Below are 20,669 nucleotides of genomic sequence, written 5' to 3' on the forward strand. Positions count from 1 at the left end.
TTCAAGATTTCCCAAATCCTGGGAAAGGCAGTTCAAAGTAGCAGAGTGGAAAAGGTACAGTCACCAATATAACAAAACCCCACTATTGAAACACTTCCCACCAGTGGATCTAAAGAGCAACATAGGATCTAATGTTTATTTATTAAGCATCCCGCCTGCTAAGATGCTCAGTATTCCATGCAGACAATTAAAATAATAGAAGATATGCAAGAATGAAATCATCATTGAATATGTGACTTTTAAAACACTGACCCCTACCTGCAAACCCTAAAAGCTAAGCACAACATGACAAGCTCTGTCTAAATAGTATTTAGAGATGGTAGGTGTAGGTGCTCTCAGGCTCAGCTTGAGGGAAGTCAGTATCACATTTTTCCTTTTCAAAGCTCATAGGATAAAGATGGCTAAAAGTAACACAACAGTAATTAAAATGACTGAAAGAAGACAACCCAGTCCAGAGAACGGACTGGGAAAAGGACATCTTTATGTACTAATTCCTTTCCGCCTCTAAGGCTATGTCTAGATTACAGTGACTTATTGACAAAAGTTTTTGTCGGAAGATGCCTTTCAACAAAACTTCTGCCAACAGCTCACGGCCAAACTGCCCACCAGACTGCAAGAGCAATCTGCTCTGTCGACAGAAAGTGGCCAGACTTGCAGATGCACTATTTGCAAAATGGCCAACAGAACCACAGCAGACAAGGCTGCCTGGTGTCCAGGAAGCCCTGTCTGTCGACAGAGGGCCCCTTGGAATGTCCAGACCATCTTTTTGTCAATAGATCTCTGTTGACAGAGGCATTCTACCTCATGGAGAGTGGGATACACTGTCAACAGAAGTGCTGTGTTCTGTCAATTTACCATTGACAGAACACCTTGGGAATCTGGATGCTCCCTGGTTTTGTAGATCAAACACCAGTTTTGTCAACAAAATCTCTAATGTAAACATAGCCTAAGTGACATAAGAACACATGCTCCTTACAGTATTGGTTTTACAACAGTGGCCACCCACTCTTTTAGTAAGCAGATTTGTGAGAGATCTTTGCATGAACATTTTCAGATCCCTGGTCTTTGAATATGTTAGTCCTAGGGCCAGGTCACAAAGCACAAGAAATTCTGGACTCAATGACTAAAACCTGATTGTCAGGATTCAAAAGGATCAGTTTGTAATTCTGGCCATGAGGCACTGAAAGATACCCTGGTACAAGAGGAGTTTTACATTATTGCAAGAAATAGGCAAAATATTTTGGGAGTAATAATAAAGCCATGCAATTCTGCTTTTGTTCAGGTCCCAAGATAGTATTCGATACGCCACACAGAAAAAGGATGACTATCCACTGAGTAAATAGGATTAGATGACAGAGTTAGACAAATTCACATGTTATATATGCTGTAGGAGTGATAAACAGTAAACAATGTGGTGAGTATGCAGCTGGCCTGGTCTGGATTCACTTACAAGACGTTAACTGCACATTATTTTGATGTGTGCTTTAAACGGTTAGGAAATCTAAACAAAAGTCAACATCACAGAATCTATCAACAATTCAATCTAATGAATTAAGGTGAATTTGATAAACCGGGTTCATGTCTGGGGAGCACAATCACACACAAAACATGTGCTAAGAGATACGGAAAAATCAAAGCCGCAGATTGCAAAGATGGGAGTGAGTCATTCAACATTAACTAGTGATTGTAATGGAGGGTTGCTAACTTGGAGACCATTCCCCAGGAATTTACAATTTTAAACAAACTTATCTGCTTGAGCTACAGTTGAAGAACTTTCTCAGGGTTGCTGTAGTCAATTATGCTCATACAGATTTTGACATACTAATAGGATCACAAGAGTACAAGAAATGTATCTTGCTATCCCATACCATACTGTCTCCTGCAATATCATTAAATTACCTGCTGTCAGGAGTTACTAGATACTACAGATGCAAATAAGTTCATGTAACGTTCTGGCTCTGATCTCAGTTCGGTAGATGGGTAATGGTGATTGTTCTCTTTTATCCACATTTTCTCTGTCAAGTTTCAACCCCTTCTGGTATAAGAAGATTCAGGTTGTCCAAACCTGCGCTCAGAGGGCATTATTTTAAATGTGGGTATGTACTGTAAGTTGAAGATACCAAATTTGCTCACGATTGTATACTTTAGTATACAAATTGCTTAACTGTTCATACCAACATGAAGAAGTATCCCAAGGTAGAGTGCTCCAGTGCAGAGCACCAGTTAAGAGACTGGCTGGCTGGGGACAGGGCTGCTGGCACCACGGGTGGCACAGTCACAGTGCACCCAGGCAACATCCCTGATGCTCAAGCATCCAGGCAGGACAGTCCCAATGACCCCAGTGCTCGGATCGCCACACTGCAAGCCTAGCACTTCCTTCACATCCCTATAGCCCCCGCACCCTGGGCCCCCTATACTCCATTCTCCTGCCCTGAGCATCTCCATACCTCAACAACCCCCTGTCCTGATTCCTGAACCTCCACATCCCTGCTCTGCCCCTGCCCCCTCTACCTGAGCCTCCCCACAACCCTGCCTACTGCACCCTCATAGCCTCCACAGCCCTGGCCTGAGACCCGCACTCCCCACCCCTGCCTTGACTCCTGTAACCCCCATCCTGAGACCCCCCAGACTTTCCAACTTCTTGCCCTAATTCCTGCTACTCCACACCATTAACCCCTGCCCTGAGCTTCCCCACAGCCTCACACACAGCACCCTGCCCAGGTGTCCCCCCCTACCTCCATCCCTCACTTAAATTTCTTACAGGTACTGTCTCCTCACAACAGCCCCAAATGCTGCCCTGTGCAATACAACAGTACCCATAAGAAATGTAAGTTACTTTCACCCCTGCAGTTACCACACACAAATGCATGTTCTGTAAGCAAAACGAATGCAGACAAATTTTGCAGATGCAGCTCAGGTGTTGTTAGTAGAGAATTTTGTCCAAAGGTACTGGTGTTCCCTTCTGGCACATAAGTTATTAAATGAACTAGTAAATGGGCAAAACAAAGTCTGTTTGCCTAATCTTGTTCTCTGAAATGGGAGAACTGTTTTAAAAGAAACTTTCCAAAACAAAACCAGACCTCTCTGCCTCAGGCAGCCACTTGACATGGGAAATTCCAGGCCAAACAATCTAGTAAAGATACAAACATATGAAAATAGGATCTTATAACCAGAACTGTTGAGCTACATTAACTCAAGCCCTGCCCATGTTACCCTCCTTGAACTGACTGTTCTGATTGAGTTTAAGAGTGAGGTCAACGCCACTATACAAGAATGCTCAGCTAATGGCTACAATTCATAAGGCATTCAGAATTTTACACTTCAGTTTCTCGTGTGACCTTACTGAATTAGGTCTCTTCCAGCCCCATGATTCTACGATAATTAGCCACTTCATGTTAAACCAGTAACTACAATGCTTTTACTGTTTCAGATCTGGAGGGGCAGTGAACAGAACAGCTTTCTCTTTTTACAAAAACGCAGCCACTATATGTCTTTTTGCTTTCTGCAGTAGTTTCTGACAAAACATTACAAATTCACTTTACAGTCTAAAAATTACATAAATTAAAACTTAAAACATAACTTGAAAACTAACCAACTGTGAAGCTAGGAACATTTGACTGATCCGAAATTAAAGTCTGTAAAGGAGTTTACATATTATTGTCAACTGTGCCCTAAGGCAGAAATTGGAGCTGAATAAATATTCTCATGATAAATTTAAAAACTGAATTTATTCTTTAGCTCTTTGCTACACTTTGTTTTCATTCTTAGAAGAGTCATTTATACTCAGTTTAATATATTTAAATACACATACACAGAATCAAAAAAAAAGTCAGTCCAGTTGCACTTTAAAGACTAACAAAATAATTTATTAGGTGATAAGCTAAAGAAGTGGGTCTGTCCCACAGAAGCTCATCACCTAATAAATTATTTTGTTAGTCTTTAAAGTGCTACTGGACTGCTTTTTTGTTTTGATAGTATATAGACTAGCACGGCTCCCTCTCTGTTACTCTACACACAGAGGCTGCGTCTACACGTGCACGCTACTTCGAAGTAGCGGCAGTAACTTCGAAATAGCGCCCGTCACGTCTACACGTGTTGGGCGCTATTTCGAAGTTGAAATCGACGTTAGGCGGTGAGACGTCGAAGTCGCTAACCCCATGAGGGGATGGGAATAGCGCCCTACTTCGACGTTCAACATCGAAGTAGGGACGTGTAGACGATCCGCGTCCCGCAACATCGAAATAGCGGGGTCCTCCATGGCGGCCATCAGCTGGGGGGTTGAGAGATACTCTCTCTCCAGCCCTTGCGGGGCTCTGTGGTCACCGTGTGCAGCAGCCCTTAACCCAGGGCTTCTGGCTGCTGCTGCTGCAGCTGGGGGTCCGTGCTGCATATACAGGGTCTGCAACTAGTTGTTGGCTCTGTGTATCTTGCACTGTTTAATGAAAGTGTGTCTGGGAGGGGCCCTTTAAGGGAGCGACTTGCTGTTGAGTCCGCCCCGTGACCCTGTCTGCAGCTGTGCCTGGCTCCCTTATTTCGATGTGTGCTACTTTGGCGTGTAGACGTTCCCTCGCTGTGCCTATTTCGATGTTGGGCTGAGCAACGTCGAAGTTGAACATCGACGTTGCCAGCCCTGGAGGACGTGTAGACGTTATTCATCGAAATAGCCTATTTCGATGTCGCAACATCGAAATAAGCTATTTCGAAGTTGGGTGCACGTGTAGACGTAGCCAGAATGTGTGAGCAAAATAAGGAGTCAGTAGTTTATTTTACTTTTCCTTAGAAGACTGTGCTGATCAATGTGTTTAGAGCCTTATTTTCACTTTGTTCACCTTCATTATGGTTCTATAAGCATTCCCCAAGTAATCTCTCACCTGTTAGGCTACCAAGCGTAAGTTTCCGGCGGCCCACTTTTTCGACAAGCCAGACTCCCGCTAATGTGAAAAGGAAGTTTGTAAATGCTGTCACTGCAGCCAGCCAGATTGCAAGACTGTCATCTTGAACCCCCGACATCTGCAAAATGGTTGCACTGTAGTACCTGTAAAATGAACAAGAGTCAAGTGTAAGTACCACCACTGATTTCACCTTTGCTTAGAGCACAGTTTCCATCATACAATTTAAGACCAAAAGGAACTCCTGGATCACCTGGTTTGACCTCCCATAGGGCAGGCCCTAGAATTTCACCCAGTCACCTCAGAACTGAACCCATTAGCTTGGTTGGCTAATGCACAGATTGCAGAAAGCCATCCAAGGTTTGATTTGAAGTCCACTACTTCCTTTGGTCATTTGTAACAATGGGTAATCACCCTCAATGTTAAAAAGCTAATTATGTCTTAGCTAAAGCGATGTAGAGAATGGTTTTAACTTCAAGAACAAGCTGCTGGAAGATTTTAGAACTTTTAAAAGTGTTTTAAATAGAGCTGCATAAATATATTAAATGCCATTTCATTGCTGCAAGTTTTTCAGCAGCAAAAAACACAAAAGAAAAACTCCAGCAGCTTTCGCACTGACATAGAAAACAATGGATCACAATTCACAAGGGAGAAAAAAAGAACATTGGTCATTATTTTAACCTGTAGGGTCACTGGATCTTGATCAGAATCTTACCCTTATGATAAATAGCATTTTTGGGTACTGGAAAAGTGAGGATAGTTGTGTTGGAATCAAAAGAGTCAACGAAAAACTCAGGCGAAATACACCACAGCTCCATTTAACCAAACCTTCCCATTATCCAAACTTCACTCGTGCTTCGCCTGTTCATCTCATTTCTTGTATATGCCCCAAATAATTCCAGCAAATTTTTACTGCAAATTGACAAACAAATGCAAACGATTGTGGAGTGTGTGTTTAAATTGCATTTGCAATGCAGATGTAATTCCCGTTCTCATTTTGTTATGGGATAGCACTGAGTCTGTCTCTTTTTCACTATTTACATATCTGAAAGACAAGAAATAACCAATGGGAAAGAAGAAAGGATGAGGTGAGGACCTAGCTTTGGAGGAGAAGGGACTAAAGAGCTCTTATGGACCTTTCAGCATTAACAAGGCATATGTGAAGCTTCCTGAAAGCAGGGCAGCTTAAAAAGGGAAAACCTGCCACAAGAAGAGGGCTGCCACACCAGAGGCAGATCAGCCAAGAGGGAAGCAGGTGTAGGCCTCATAGCCCGAAAACCACACAGACAAGCTGCAAAGCAGGACACCAAGAAAGCAGATAGACCCTAACAAAAGACAGACACACTGAAGGACCAAGCCCAGACAGCTGAACTCAAAAAGACGGCCTGAGGGACAGACCACCTTTCCCTGTCTCTGCCTTCACTTGCATTCCCCACTCTCATAAATAAAAGGAAAGGAAAAGACCTTTCTTTTGTCTCTCTGTTTTGCTCAGAGTACCCCCAACCCAATCTAACACAAACTAAGGGCAGGGGGGTTAAAAATGAAGGGGCCTTTGAGGGGACTGGGGAGTCCCTATCCCTCACAGGTGAAACGAAGAAAATAAGAAACATTAAGTTTCACTCCTGCAAAAGAGCAAGACTGGCAGTCCTAATGAATGCAGACATTGCAGTGCTAGGTGCAGGACAGATGGCTTTTGAGAACAGCAGTAATGGCTCCTTTTCCATTAGACTCAAGAAGCTGAGCATCAGAAACAAACTACTGCTACTATTGACAGCTGATATTAGCAGTCTTCACACTAACCATTCAGTTAGTAAATACACTGAGGCTAGGACTCAGGATTAGGATGCCACTGCCATCAGTAATCCTATAGCTTCTAGTAACAACATATTACTCGAGGTTGAAACCATAGTGCTAGCCAGCCCGCAATTTACTACTAGTTTTATCTTTCTTGGTTCATGTATTTGGATTACTTCTCAAGTCTTTGTTTCATTGTGTGAAGATTCAGATGCTGATATTGCATACTAGCTAATGTGCCAACTAATGATTTTTTAATTTGTTTTTACAGTGATGGGTTTAGGTTCTGATCCCTATTCAATATCTTATTTTAATACTTGTTTGTATTTAAAGAAAAAAAAAAGAATCTTCTTTCCAAAGCAAGGTAAAACCTTCTCTCATGCTGTAGAACCTTGAGAGTTACCACAGGAAGCTGGTGTAATTTCTATTTCTTTTTAAGAAATAGACGTTATTGGTTCTTTGCGGATCACTATATTTTGAAGTAGTTTGGCTGTTTGGTTTGAAAAGTTTGCTGATCCCTGGTCCAATGCAGTGCTTTTTCCCCAAGCTTAGTCAAACACATTTCTTATATATCTTTGTTCTGAAAGTCTGTTTGAGCTGTTTAATATTTCAACATAATATGCTTAGTTTGTTTTGCACAAACTTCCCCGTCTTTTGTTAAACTGTGCGGACTGAAAAATTGATTATTCGATCATTCAGAACCTCTTTCAAATACATAACAGCTCTCCATGTTTTGACACAGCAACTGCCAAACAAAATGTCAAAGCTCATCTTTTATTTCTGGTCTCAAAATAGTTTGCATTAAATGCCATTTCATTACTTTAAAGCCTCCATCTTAAAGCCTTTGAAATTTGATGATTCTGTTATTTTATGTTTCAGACAGCAACGAGTCCTTATTTACAGCAAACAACTTGGCTGTGTCTACACTACCCCAAAACGTCAAAATGGCCATGCAAATGGCCATTTCGAAGTTTATTAATGAAGCGCTGAAATACATATTCAGAGCCTTATTAGAATGCTGGTGGCTGCGGCACTTCAAAATTGCCGTGGCTCACCGCCACGTGGCTCGTCCAGCCAGGGGTCCTTTTCGAAAGGACCCCACCAACTTCAAAATCCCCTTATTCCTATCAGCAGATAGGAATAAGGGGATTTTGAAGTTGGTGCGTTCCCTTCAAAACGGAGCCCCATGTGGACGAGCCGCGTGGCTGCAATCCGCGTCAATTTTGAAGTGTCGTGGCTGCCGGCATTCTAATGAGGTGCTGAATATGTATTTCACCGCTTCATTAGTAAACTTTGAAATGGCCATTTGCATGGCCATTTCGAAGTTTTGGGCTAGTGTAGACACAGCCTCTGCTGGCTACTTCAATGTAGTGCCTAACTTCAAAGTTAACTTTGAAGTTAGTTCCTACTGTACATGCACTTTTAGGTTGCTAAAAAATCAAGTGGTCCTGTAGCACCTTAAAGAGTAACAATTTCATTTATTAGAGAATGAGCTTTCATGAAAGCTCTTTCCCTAATAAATGAAATTGTTACTCTTTAAGGTGCTTCAGGACTGCTGGAGTTGTGGTGTATTTTTTTTTTTTTGTGATGCTACAGACTAACATTGCTACCCCTCGGAGCCTACTTAGGTCCTTAAGATGGCTACCCATCCCCACCTCCTCAATTTACAAACATCTAGCCCCTGATCTTTGTAACCCGTCACCAGCCCCTCCTCACTTACCCCACCCTTGTAACTTACAGCATTGCTCTTACTGCTGCCTGCCCTTTGCCTTCGTTAGTTAATTTGTTTAGTCTCCTACAACTATTTCCACGTTTGCTTCTATGTGTAGGAAATAGACCCCAGAGGTGAAATCTTGGCCTACAGAAGTCTCTGATACAAAACACATTGACGTCAAGGGACCAGAAGTTCACCCAAAGAAGTTGCACACAAAAGCCTCTACTCTTTTCTCCCTTAAGCCCACCCTTAAGATTCAGGTCTAATATGATGAATACAATAAATTGCTGGCTGTTAACAGGTAGGTGCAGACTTGCATGTCCTATGCAAACAAATAATCGTGATTGTTGGTTTCCTTATCCCCCTGGCACATTCCTTCCAGTGGCCTGTTACACCCCATTTCATCTGCATTAACTAGACTTTAATCACTTATCTGAACAACCCGAGTTCCAGAGGCTGGGTGCAGAGTTGGATAAAAGGTTTCTATTTTGCCTCCTTTCTATGGTGAGCAAACCGGGGCAGTTTGTGTTTTGCAAAACTAAAAGTCATCAAGGCTCAGGCACTGGTGTGCGGAAGCTTGGTTAGCACAAACATTCTGGCTTTGACCCACTTCTATTATGGCATGGCAACATAATGGTGTAAAAATCCCAGCCAAATAAGTATCTGTTACAGCTGAGCTGTAAGAATTGAAAGAATTTAGCACTGGAGTCCATACTTCGTTTTCTCTATCCTTTACCTGTGCAACTGTAGCAGATTATTAACTGTAACAAGCATTGGTTGTTGACAGGCCATTTACAATTCTTCCGGGGGGGTGGGGGGGAGAACAGGCCCACAAAGGTCAAGTCATGATACTGAGCCTTATGCACAATGCTGAACTTGTACTCAATATTACGAAGGCCATAGAAATCAATGCCCAGGACACAGCCTTGCAAAGTTTCTGTGGTTCTAGAATGTTTTTAACAATTCTAAAGCAAGCAACAAAATATAGTCTTTGAAACATGTAATGTTGTTGAAAGCAGATGAATGCAGAAGGACAATTATAAGGTTATGTAAAGTTATGCACTCATACACATATACCGGTTGGACCTCCCTGTCTGGCACCCTTGGGACCAGACCCGTTCCAAATGAGGGAATTTGATGGAACAGGGGTGGTCCCCTGCTGATGACCCCTCAGCCTGCCCTGGTTCCACTTCCTGCCCAGCTGGCACCCTGCCAGGCTGCTCTATCTCCCAGCCCCACTGTGGGCTGCCCAGACCACCTGACACCCCCCCCCAATGTCCCCCAGATGCTGTGGCTCCAGCTTCCAGCCCTCTGAGGCTGCCACAGAAGAACTGGGAACCAGGGCAGCAGGTCTGCTGCTCCCCAGCTGCGGCTCCCCAGCTGCTGCAGATAAGCCACTTCCTGTCTGTGGCTCCATGGCTGCTGCCGAGCTGCAGCTCCCCAGCCCCAGACGAGGCTCCACGGCCAATACTGGGCACTGTTCCCAGTTAGGCCCTAGGCCCAACTCCCAGCTAGCCAGTGATCTGGGCCACTGGGCTCTGTGGTTCAAGAACACTTGTGGTCCTGCCAGGCCACAGATGTTGCCAGACCATAGAGTACCAGATTTCAGAGGAGCAGCCTGTAACAGTATCTTATTTTTGAAGATGTTCCTTCTGAACTTGAAGTAAGCTGGCCTTTAACACATCACAGTCTACAAAGGCAAACGGCACATTGCTAATACTGTATTCACAAGCAGTTTAATATACATGGTCTTTTAAAGCAATCTTCACATAACAAAGCTCTTTGCTATCCACACACACACAAATATATATTGAAAGAGAGCTCAGCTTCTAATACAACAATACATTTCATCTCTTTTGCCTATACAGTTGACATTGTTCAAAATGATATCCTGGAGCAAGGAAAGCAAAATCCTCATCTGCAGCCAGGTCTCAAGACAATTTGCTATACATGTGACTTCCTTGCTTAGCGCATTTAACCAGAACACAAAAAACCCTAATGCATCTATCAATAAAAAAATGACATCATCTGCCAGATTCTCAGCTTCCCAATTCCACTCGCTCTTATCCTTTATAATGTCCAACTCCCAGTCTATCCTACAAAAGAAGTTCACTCCTAGGGATGTGCGTGTAATGATGTTAGCCTTTTTACAGAAAAGACATAATTTGCAGTATTGGTACAAAATAAGGTACAGCTGTTCTTAACCCCAAAGCACTTTCCTCAGCATTTTTAAATGTTCCTTATTACAGCTTGGGTTAAAAGAAATACTCAACACCCACATGACTCACATAAACTACGCACTCAATACCAATAAAACGGCCCATGCCCGGACAAGTAAATTAAGGGAGCGGCCTCAAATTTTGTTAAGGGTAGTCCACTGTCTTCATTGACTCAGCCTGTGGCAATGTGATATTGTGAACAGAGCACTAGAAAACAAACAAATGAATTATTAAAGACCAAAGAAAAATCCAGTGGGAAACACATATCAACAGATTAATGAATTCTGCTACTGCAGCTCCTGTGTAAGCATCAATAGGGCTCACCGGCTGTGTTTGATTTGATTACACATAAGTATCACTGAACTAAGACTATGTCTACACTTATGCCCTTCTTTGAAGGGGGCATGGTAATCAGGGTGATGGGAGATTACTAATGAAGTGCTGCAATGAATATGCAAATTTTCCCCTGTGGCAACTTCGAAGTATCAAACTTCCAAGTGCCTGCATGCCGTGTAGCCGCGGGCACTCTGAAGTGCCCGCACTACTTTGAAGTGCCTTTACTCCTCAAAAGCAGAATTTGCCTAATGAAGTGCTACATATTCATTGCAGCACTTTATTAGTAATCTCCCATCACCCTGATTACCATGCCCCCTTCAAAGAAGAGGACAAATATAGGCATAGCCTAAGAGTAAACTATCTAACTCTCATCCTTCAAACTTTTGGAAATTAAAGGAAATACAAATATGTGATCACAGCCTCTATTACAAAGAAACTTTAAATCTGATCACTTAATTAAAAATTACAATCAAGGTAGGTCTCTAATATACAAGAAGATATATTACAGGATTTTCTCATCTTTTCTTAGGACCCCCAATTGATTTTCTTAAAAAAAAACTGCCCCAATAAACTTAGTCCCAAATCCTACTTGTGATGTTGCACCCCAATATTTTATGGAAATATGTTTTAATATAAATATGCATAACTCAAATATGCTTTATGCAAAATGGGGCACATAACCTATCATTAAGGAGCTTCTAATTCCGTGAATGTGTATATTTTATTTGCATATAGTTCTGTATTTGAAGTTAGAAATATGAAGTATAGATCTGTTTATTAATCTAGGTGTTCTACTGAAAGCCATTAGTGGTACATAAGGAACTCAAGACAATGATTTGTAAATGCTCTTGTACTTTCTGTAAGCCATTATTATGGTTGGTCCTGTCAAGATATGTGGGCTGGTCATATTTTGAATGTGGTACTTTTCCACTGGGATGTGTGAAAAGGGATGAAGCTGAACACAAAGAATTCCTGTCTGGGCAATATCTAGATAATATGTGAGTAGGCAGTGGACTGACACAAAGATACCCACTGCTTACAACTGACATGACTGCTGGGAACACCTAAGATTGAACATGGGGAAAGACTGGGGCCAAACCTGGAGTCTGGCTAGTTTATGAGAAAGGTGATTAAAACTACTGTTAGGCTAAGAAATTTCATGTAACTAGCTTCTTAGAATATTAAGCTTGAGCACGTTTTGTTTTATTTGGCATAGTAAATTACATTGATCTGTCTTTTATCAGTTGCAACAACTTACATCCTACGTTTTATACAGTTGAACCTCTTATGTCTGGCAACCTTGGGACCTGACTAGACGATGGGAGGTCAGTATCATCTGGCACCTCACCAACACTTCCACTGCTCACTGGGCTCTTTGAAGAGATGTAGGGGTAAAATACAGCTAAATAACAGCACAGAACACTGACAGCCAGGACTGGTGGCTGTGAACAAGCGACGGGAAACATGGCCACACAGATGGTAAGTGGTCATGCAGCTGACTGAAATCATGCCAGACTATGGAGTTTGCCTGATGACGAGAGAATTCCAGATTAGAGAGGTCCAACCTGTACTTTATAAAATCATTTCTATTTATTAATAAACCCAGTATTACTGGGGTGAGGGTGGGGTTGGGGCTGGGCCACAGCTCTACATACCTATTGATAAAGAGGGCAAATATCTTATGAGTTTGCTCTGTATTTATCTGGCATTCTGGTTTTACTGGGACTTTGCACTTGGGTGCTGCATCAAGTGCCTGTGACCAAGCCTTCCCAGTGCTGAGCTGTTCTCAGCTTCTGTATTGCTCTGCTCTGAACTATGACTCCAACTCTATTCCTCTGCTGGAGAGACAGAGCATCTGACTCAGAAGAACAGGGTGGTGGTGTCCCCAAAGAGCAAGAAGGCAGGCTCAGTGATATAATCAGCCCTTCAGGTTACAGCCTTGAGGGGATCTCTGTGACGCAAGCTGTCACACTACTGATATGCTATAATGGGTCTGACAACTTCTAAAAGATGGCCTTCACGAGACTAGTCACCCATACCAAGTCTGCACTGAGACTTGTCCCACATAAATAACTGATTCCCTTACTACCTACCAACCACATCCAGGCTTACAGAAAGCCCCCCGACAGATTGTTCAAACATGCCTACACCCTAGCAGCACCTCTGGGGGCACAACGTCAACAAGAACAATTTCTGCTTGCAAGCATTCGACAAAACCCAAAGAACAAGAAAAGGGCTATTAATATGCAAAAGTTTAAGTGCACAAACGCAAAATACATGGGTTAGTACTGGAAGCAAGAGGAGATCACAAGATCAAACAAAGAAGTGGCTGGGCTATAGACATGTTATCTGAGTACTGCGTGACATCTTTGAGTTTGGACAGTTAGTAGACTAATCCCTGGACAAAGATGGTTACTGGAATGTGAAGTGTACACTTCAATTAAAGCAAACATAAAAGAATAACACAATTATTTGTCAAGAAGTGGAGAGAGATCTCCAGAGCATGAAAAAAATAAGATCGCCCCACCCACGAGTATAAGTGAGGATTCACAAGCTGTAAACATCTGTCTCTCTGGGACGCTGTGGGGATCACCCAAACCAGTAAGGGCATGTGTCCCTGCCTACACCGTAACTCTCAAGGCTGTGTGGCTATGGCTCTGATCCCTGACAACAAAAGCAGCCCATAAACCTAAGATCTCACCATGGCTTCCAGCTTAGTTACTCCTGGCAGAACTCCCTTCCCAGTTATGTGTCTTTGCAAATTCATCTACCCCAAATTCTCAGCTACCAGGCACTTGGACTGTTCCCCATTGGTTCGTCATCTCTGAAGGCATGAAACCAGACCCACAGTTACCAGTTCTCTTTGGCACACAGACTCCACACAGTTTGCAAAACGGATATCTGCTTGGGAGAAAAACAAACAAAAAAAGCTTATTTCAGGGCAGGGAACCGCTGGCCCATGGGCTGGATCCGTCTCCTGCTTAATTTTGTCCCGCCTGTGGCAAGTCTGTGCACTGTGGGCTGGAAGCCCTGAGCCTTGGTTCCTACCCGTTGGGCTGGAGCTATGAGCACTGGATCATGGCAATCATGGAAACTGGCCAACGGGAGCTGTGGAGGCAGCATCTGCAGGCAAGGGCAGTGCATGGAACCATCTGCCCTCTGCCAGGAGCCACAAGCCCAGGATATTACAGCCACTTTCATCAGCAGTGCAGGGCCAGGGTAGGCACAGAGCCAGCCTTAGCCCTGCTGCGTCACCAACCAGGAGCCCCCTGAGGTACCCCACATCCTCTTCTGCATCCTAACTCAATCCCAAATCTTGCTACCCCATCCCAGAGCACCGTTCTGCACCCCAACCCCCTCATCTGCAGCCCCACTCCACAGCCTGCACCCTACTTGGATTTCTCACCCCCTCCTCCACTCCAACCCTCTGCTCCAGCCTAGAGTCCCCTCCCACCAGTGACAGATTAACATGGGGCAGTTGCCCCAGGGCCCCCAGGCATAAGGGGCTCCAAGGCTCCATAATCCAATTTGTGTTTAAACAATGCTCTTTAATGAAACAAAAGAAATATATTGTGTCATTTATATAGAAGAGTGATTTATCTATAACAGCTTGTTATTCTGGTATGTAACTATAAATTAATATCTTAATATTTGGGGGCACGCCTTGTGACTGTGTTGTCCCAGGCCCACCTGTTCTTAAATGTCCCCTGCCTCCCGCAGCCTGAACCCCTTGTTTTTGGTTTCACTCCAGAGAGTAGGGGAAGCCCCAAGTTTCCATGTCTCCTCCCACCATGGGGGCTATATGTGGCCTGTGACTGATTTTTGGCCCCAGACAGGAAAAAGGTTCCTACTCCAGCTTATTTAATAGAGGAACCACACACTGAAAGATGAAATCGTAAGGGGACGTAAATGTACAGAAGATACCTGGCAAATCAACTTTCAACAGAACCTCAGGCTTTACACTTCCATATTAGATAAAATCCTTTTTGTCATGCAGTTTATCTCTTTTGTTGTTCATCAGTTTCCCAGCCTGCTCCTGGCTATAGGAGGGATGCTGCATTCACAGACAGCTTCCCTCCTGAAGGCTGTCCCTCAGTTTTTGGACAAATATCTGAGATTTAATCCTCCTTTTAAAAAGATTTTATCCTTGTCCTTTCCATCTCCCCTCGTCCCTCCACCTCCTGGCATGGCTACATCTACACTAGGCAAAGTAAGTCTACTGCAGATATACAATTCTGGCTATGTCTGCATAGCTAGAATCGACCCATCTGTGCTCGGCTCACTTGCCTGTCCCTACTGAGCAAGGATGATGGGAGTTTCTCCTGTTGACTTCCCTCACTTCTCACATCTTGCAAGGAGTACGAGGCCTGACTGCAACCCCTGATAGGTTGATTTCACATGTCCCTACTAGATGCACGAAACCAACCCCCAGAAGATCAACCCTGCAGGTCAATCTTCTGAGCTAGTGTAGGTGTAGCCATAGGCTGTGTCTACACTACCGACCTTACAGCGGCACAACCACTGCAAGTTTTACTGTGTAGCCACACAATGCCAATGAGAGTGAGCTCTCCTGCCAGCATAATGAAGCCACACCCAATGAGCACCAGTAGCTCTATGGCAGATTCCCTCCCCTCTCCCTTGCCATCTCCACTCCCTGGCATACCACTGCCCACAACAGTGCTTTTGCAGGACAAACTTACTTTGGACAGGGGTGTGCTTTTTCACACCCTAGCCAATAAATTTTGTCAACAAAAGTGAAAGGATAGACCAGTAGTTCCCAACTTGAGGTCCAGGGCCCCTGGGGGTCCATGAGGGTATTACAGGGGGTCCACGAAAAAATAAAAGATAAATAAAAATGATCATAAAATATATTGCAACGTTACAATAAATTATTATTTTTAAATCACGTATCTTCCAATGTTATTAACTGCTGTCCAAAAATCTATGTTGCGGTTTCCTTTTTAATTTAATGAAGTGTATACAGTAGATAGAATTGGCTTTGATGGCAGTCCATGAATGGCTTGGGAGAGGTGACTGGGGGAAAAGCTTGGGAACCACTGAGTTAAACAAAGCCATAATCATTCAGAGCGGAGGAAATAACATGATTACTCGAATATCCTCCCATTAACGTTAATGGCCATCATCGTCTTTTTCTGGGCTGCACAACAGATGCTTACTTGGAGCTGTTTTCACATAAATGCCTGGCTTGTGAGGAGGCCCTACCAGCTGTGAGGTATAGGTGAAATTACAACACATAATGGCCATCAAGTTTGAACAGGCTTTCATAAAAGACCTTATTCAATATGCAAGAATACAGTATTCAATCAGGTGGTTTAATTGTTCATTTTGAGCATTTAAACGTTCTGTTCAGTCCTTGGGGTATCTGGACCCTGACTGTCAAACTCCTTCCACTGATTTAAGTAAGAGCCAAATTACATAAAAACATTCATTAAAATTTTTCTATTCTGTTTCATGTTTCCTATTTTCTCAACTGTCAGCTACACATGTGAATGAGGATATATAATAAGTTTTCCTAATTATCTTGCATGGACTTTCAATACATCACAACACATGAAAAGCTTTATTAATTTACAGTGTAATTTTTTGTAAGGAAAGGATCAGGCAGTTTTTAAATGTGTCCAACCTGAAAATCTACATTGCAACAAACTGCATTACAAAGTCGATGGTTACAAAAGTGCCAGGAAAATAAGACAGTTGTCCTGGGAGTGTGGGAGAAGGGGAAACAGGGATCTAGCAGTTCTAACCTATAAGCTTCTGTTTGCCAGGGGTCCTGTGAGTACCACATCTGCATTAGAGTCCAATGGAGATTTTCATGTAAAACAATTTCTTTGTTCACTGTATTAGGCTGAAACCGTTTCAATGGTGCTGTACTTATTAATTTTTGTATCTAGCAGCAGCAGTGTGCATGCCTTCCGCTCAAGCCATTTATTTGCAGTCTTAATACATTAACTCCTTCATCCCTGCATTTTTGAGAGTGCACAAGGACAAGAAGAGGACACGGAATGAAGAAAATAAGCACGAGTTGAGTAACTGCTGCCGGGGTTACTGAGCAGTAGGACTAGCTAACTAATGACAGCAGGGAGAAGCAAAGAACTGCACATGAAGGTTGGAAGCACTGGCAATGAAAGCTGGAGAGGGAGACACTGCAGCTAGGAACACAGGTGACTCATGGCAGCATTGGGGAGATGTGCTGCTCCCCTAAACCCTTGCCGACATTTTAATTGCTAAACGGGTGCCCTCTCTCTGCACCTCCTCCCAACCCCCGCAGGTACCAGTTGCCTTTGGTTAGGAAGGAGCCAGAGGGCAGAAGCTGCAGTTTTGTATGCTGAATGAGGAGCAGCATGGGACCTGCGTGAGAATAAGTGACTACAGAGCGAGCAGGCTGCATTTGTTGGGACGAAGTGTTGCTGGGCAATGGCACAGGATCACAATGTTCAACTAAAGTGGTGTGTTGGAAAAAAGGGGTTCACTGTTATGTCCATCTTGACAGGGAACTCCAGAAAGCACCGAAATACAATACAGAACAAGTAGAGCAATGGCTCAGCTATTGTGTAGTAACTGCATGATGCAAAAAAGCAGTCCTGCGGCACTTTAAAGACAAACAACATGATTTATTAGGTAATGAGCTTTCATGGGAGAGACCCACTTCTTCAGAGCTGGAAATTCTGATCATAGACTAACTTTCTCTTTCTCTAACTGCATGAAGATTTGCTAAATTTGCCTTTGCCAGGAAAAGAAGGTCACTGAAATGACAACTACATTCACTTTCCCTTTTGTTAGTGTGTGTAACAAATTTGGACACGCACTTTGCAAAATGATCTTTTCATTATTCTGACTCAGAGCCAGTTTAGAGATTTCAGCATTAGTTTGTCTAATAGGTTTGCAGCAGTTTCTAAATCGCCTAAAAATGCAGTTTGCCCTTTGGCATTTCACTGTATAGTGGATTAATTTTTCAGCTTCTTGTTTGTTTCCATATCCAAAGGTTCTCGAGATTGAGTAAACTCTGTTTTCTCCATTAAAGATTTAAGTCTTTCTGTACCTGATGAATATGTTCCACTTATCATAACTACTTCTATCACCATAAAATTATAGTGCATATTTGAATTAGACTTTTAGATCACAATGGCAGCACAGTAGCCATATGTTATTCACCGAAAGAGGAGAAAATATTCTATGCTCTTCATTTAATGAACAGAACTTCAGCTAAGACTAGCATCCATTAAACTGATGGAGGAGCTACCGATCAAAAAAGACTTGATAGACCTGAACAACTAAATTAATCCTTTGTATTTCCACCTAAGTGAGAGTCTTTGGTAGCCCCCGCAAAACCCAGATACACCAAGTCAATCTAATCTTATCCAACTTCCTCCTACTCCAGCAGTGCATTCCTCATATGCGTCTTTATTGTGTTTGCCTCTTATCATGCTATCTGATTTCCAGACTATTATGCACACACCCTCTCTGGAAAATCACATTATCTGATTGCTTTCCTCTTGCGCATTTACATCTCTCCCCAGTTCAACTTCTAAAATGCACTTTGCAACTTACATTTCTAGCATTATTTTGTTGCATCTTGTCAGCCCCTAAAATCACCATCTTAACCCCTCCTCAAGTTTAAGTAGCACCATACATTTGTGACTTAGCCCCAAATATCAGATTCTGTACAAGTCTATAAAAACAGGAAAGTAATAAAGGAAACTTGTTTTCAGATTCTGATACATATTTTCATGATTTTTAAATGTTTTAAACAGGTGCTATGCTTGTTGCACCAGAGAATATAAAATAAATTTAACTACAGAGAGACTTTCTTGGTGAATATGATTTTATGGCTCATCTAAAACATAATTCGTCATATTTTATTATTCAGCATGATGGAGTAAATCACAGTCATTTCACTGGAGCAAAAGCGAACGTTCTGTCGTCTCCATTGTCTCCCAAAAGATGCTTAACATGTGCCTGTATCAATTAGTACTAAGCAGCTTTATGTATGCCTGTCATATCCGTGGTGGCAGCAGTGAGACAAACCTCAGTGGTAATAATGTATAAGGGCTTCTTTATTTTATCTGTAGGACTCAGACAAGGCCCTGTAGTTGTCTGGCTTTCTAGCTCTCTAATTAAATGAACATAGGGAAGCATCAAAGGCAAAACAAGCATCTCACACACCATACAGATAACACAAGCTACTCTCACAGCCAGCTGCAGGACAGCATGCAATAGCATGCAGTGGCCTGTACTCAGTGGAGCTAGAACAATTTTTAGGGGGCAGAGTTGGGTTGTACCCTCCCCCGCCACACACACATCTGTTTCATGCCCTTTTGGAGGTTGCTAACTCTCCCAGACCAGACGCCATTCATGGCAATGGTGTCCAATCCATATAGTCGGGAGAGCTGGCAACCCTAGCGCCTCACCACCACCTGTTAAGCCCCAGTCCAAGGGCCCAGAGGACAGCCCTGGGCTGGCGGTGGGATCCCAGGCAGCAGTGCAGTCTCCCGTGCCAATGGCCCGGATCTTGGTTCCAGAAGGCTGGTGGGCTGTGGTTCCTCTGGAGGTGGGGCACTGGGGCACTGGGCAATGGGACCACGAAGAACTGATGAAGCCCACAAGGCCAGAGGGCAGTGGCAAAACCCATGGGGCTGGCAGGATCCTTGAGGCCTGGTGGAAGCCCACAGCAGATGCCCAGAGGCTGGGACCTGGAACTAGCGAAGTCGGTGATGGGTTGGTGGTGGGGCTGACCCCTGGGTGCAGGAAAGCTGGGTGTAAAACCTGGGGCGGAGTGCTGCAGCCCTCCCCCACCCCCCAACTCTTACTCCCTGCAACCATGCCTGTATTAAAAATGCATTCCCCTTGCTAAAAGTTGAATATGGACTTGAGAAAGAATACACGTGTTCCATTCCATCACTTTAAGGCCCTGGTCCTGCGATTTATTGATGTCAGTGGGTTCCATGAGGATGTAAGAGCCTCCTTTTAACAATAAACTCCAAGATCAGGGCTGAAGGGAACACACAATGAAATGTCCTTGCCCATATTTATATTTTGGAAGCTATGGAGGACACATCATGCCTCAACATGAGGCAAAGCTTACTATAGCAGCCAAAAGGCTACACAACTATCCTCACCAGATTACATGGATTCTGTACTATTGCAAGATCCACATTCCATATGTCCCTCCCCTGACAGCAGAGATTGGGCTTTTGTGAATTCTTGCTTATTGCCTGTGACTTTTACAAAAGATAACTGGGACAAACTCTTGATTTTAATTTCTATATCTAGGATATTCTGTAGATGCAGAAAAAAAGTACAAAGGTATCTGTCAAAATTTGAATCATCATCATACAACTTTGTTGAGAAAACATGGCGGTGCGGGGGGGGGGGCGGGGGAAGAATGCATTAATATGCACAGAGATAATATCCAGAAAGAGGATGCACTAAGGATTAATAATACCTTAAAATGCTTTTAAGACCCCCATCAATTCTTGAAATATGTTAATGTCTCCACTTTCAAGGGACACAATCATACCTCTCTGATATTTTAAACTCTGTTGCAAATAACAAACATTATTAATATGAATTGAAAGATCGGAGAAAAAATTACTCCTCAATTTTCCTTTGTTTATGATGTGCACTGGAAAGCTCTTTGGATAGAATCCATTTCCCTTATACGCAGAGACATTTTCTCTTGTTTGTTTTTGTCTTTCA

At 43.1% G+C, this 20,669-nt stretch overlaps 1 protein-coding gene across 2 annotated transcripts in view; it reads right to left on the bottom strand.

Annotated features, from left to right (window-relative positions):
* The window catches only part of SLC2A13 (solute carrier family 2 member 13), a 387,637-nt gene that overhangs the window by 110,461 nt on the left and 256,507 nt on the right, over positions 1–20,669 (bottom strand). For both annotated transcript variants that reach the window (XM_075016269.1, XM_075016277.1), the window contains exon 5: positions 4,872–5,035. In XM_075016269.1, the coding sequence (XP_074872370.1) occupies positions 4,872–5,035 (164 nt within the window). The remainder of the gene's footprint in view (positions 1–4,871; positions 5,036–20,669) is intronic.

Source organism: Carettochelys insculpta, chromosome 1 (genome assembly GCF_033958435.1).
Source record: "Carettochelys insculpta isolate YL-2023 chromosome 1, ASM3395843v1, whole genome shotgun sequence".
NCBI lineage: Eukaryota > Metazoa > Chordata > Testudines > Carettochelyidae > Carettochelys > Carettochelys insculpta.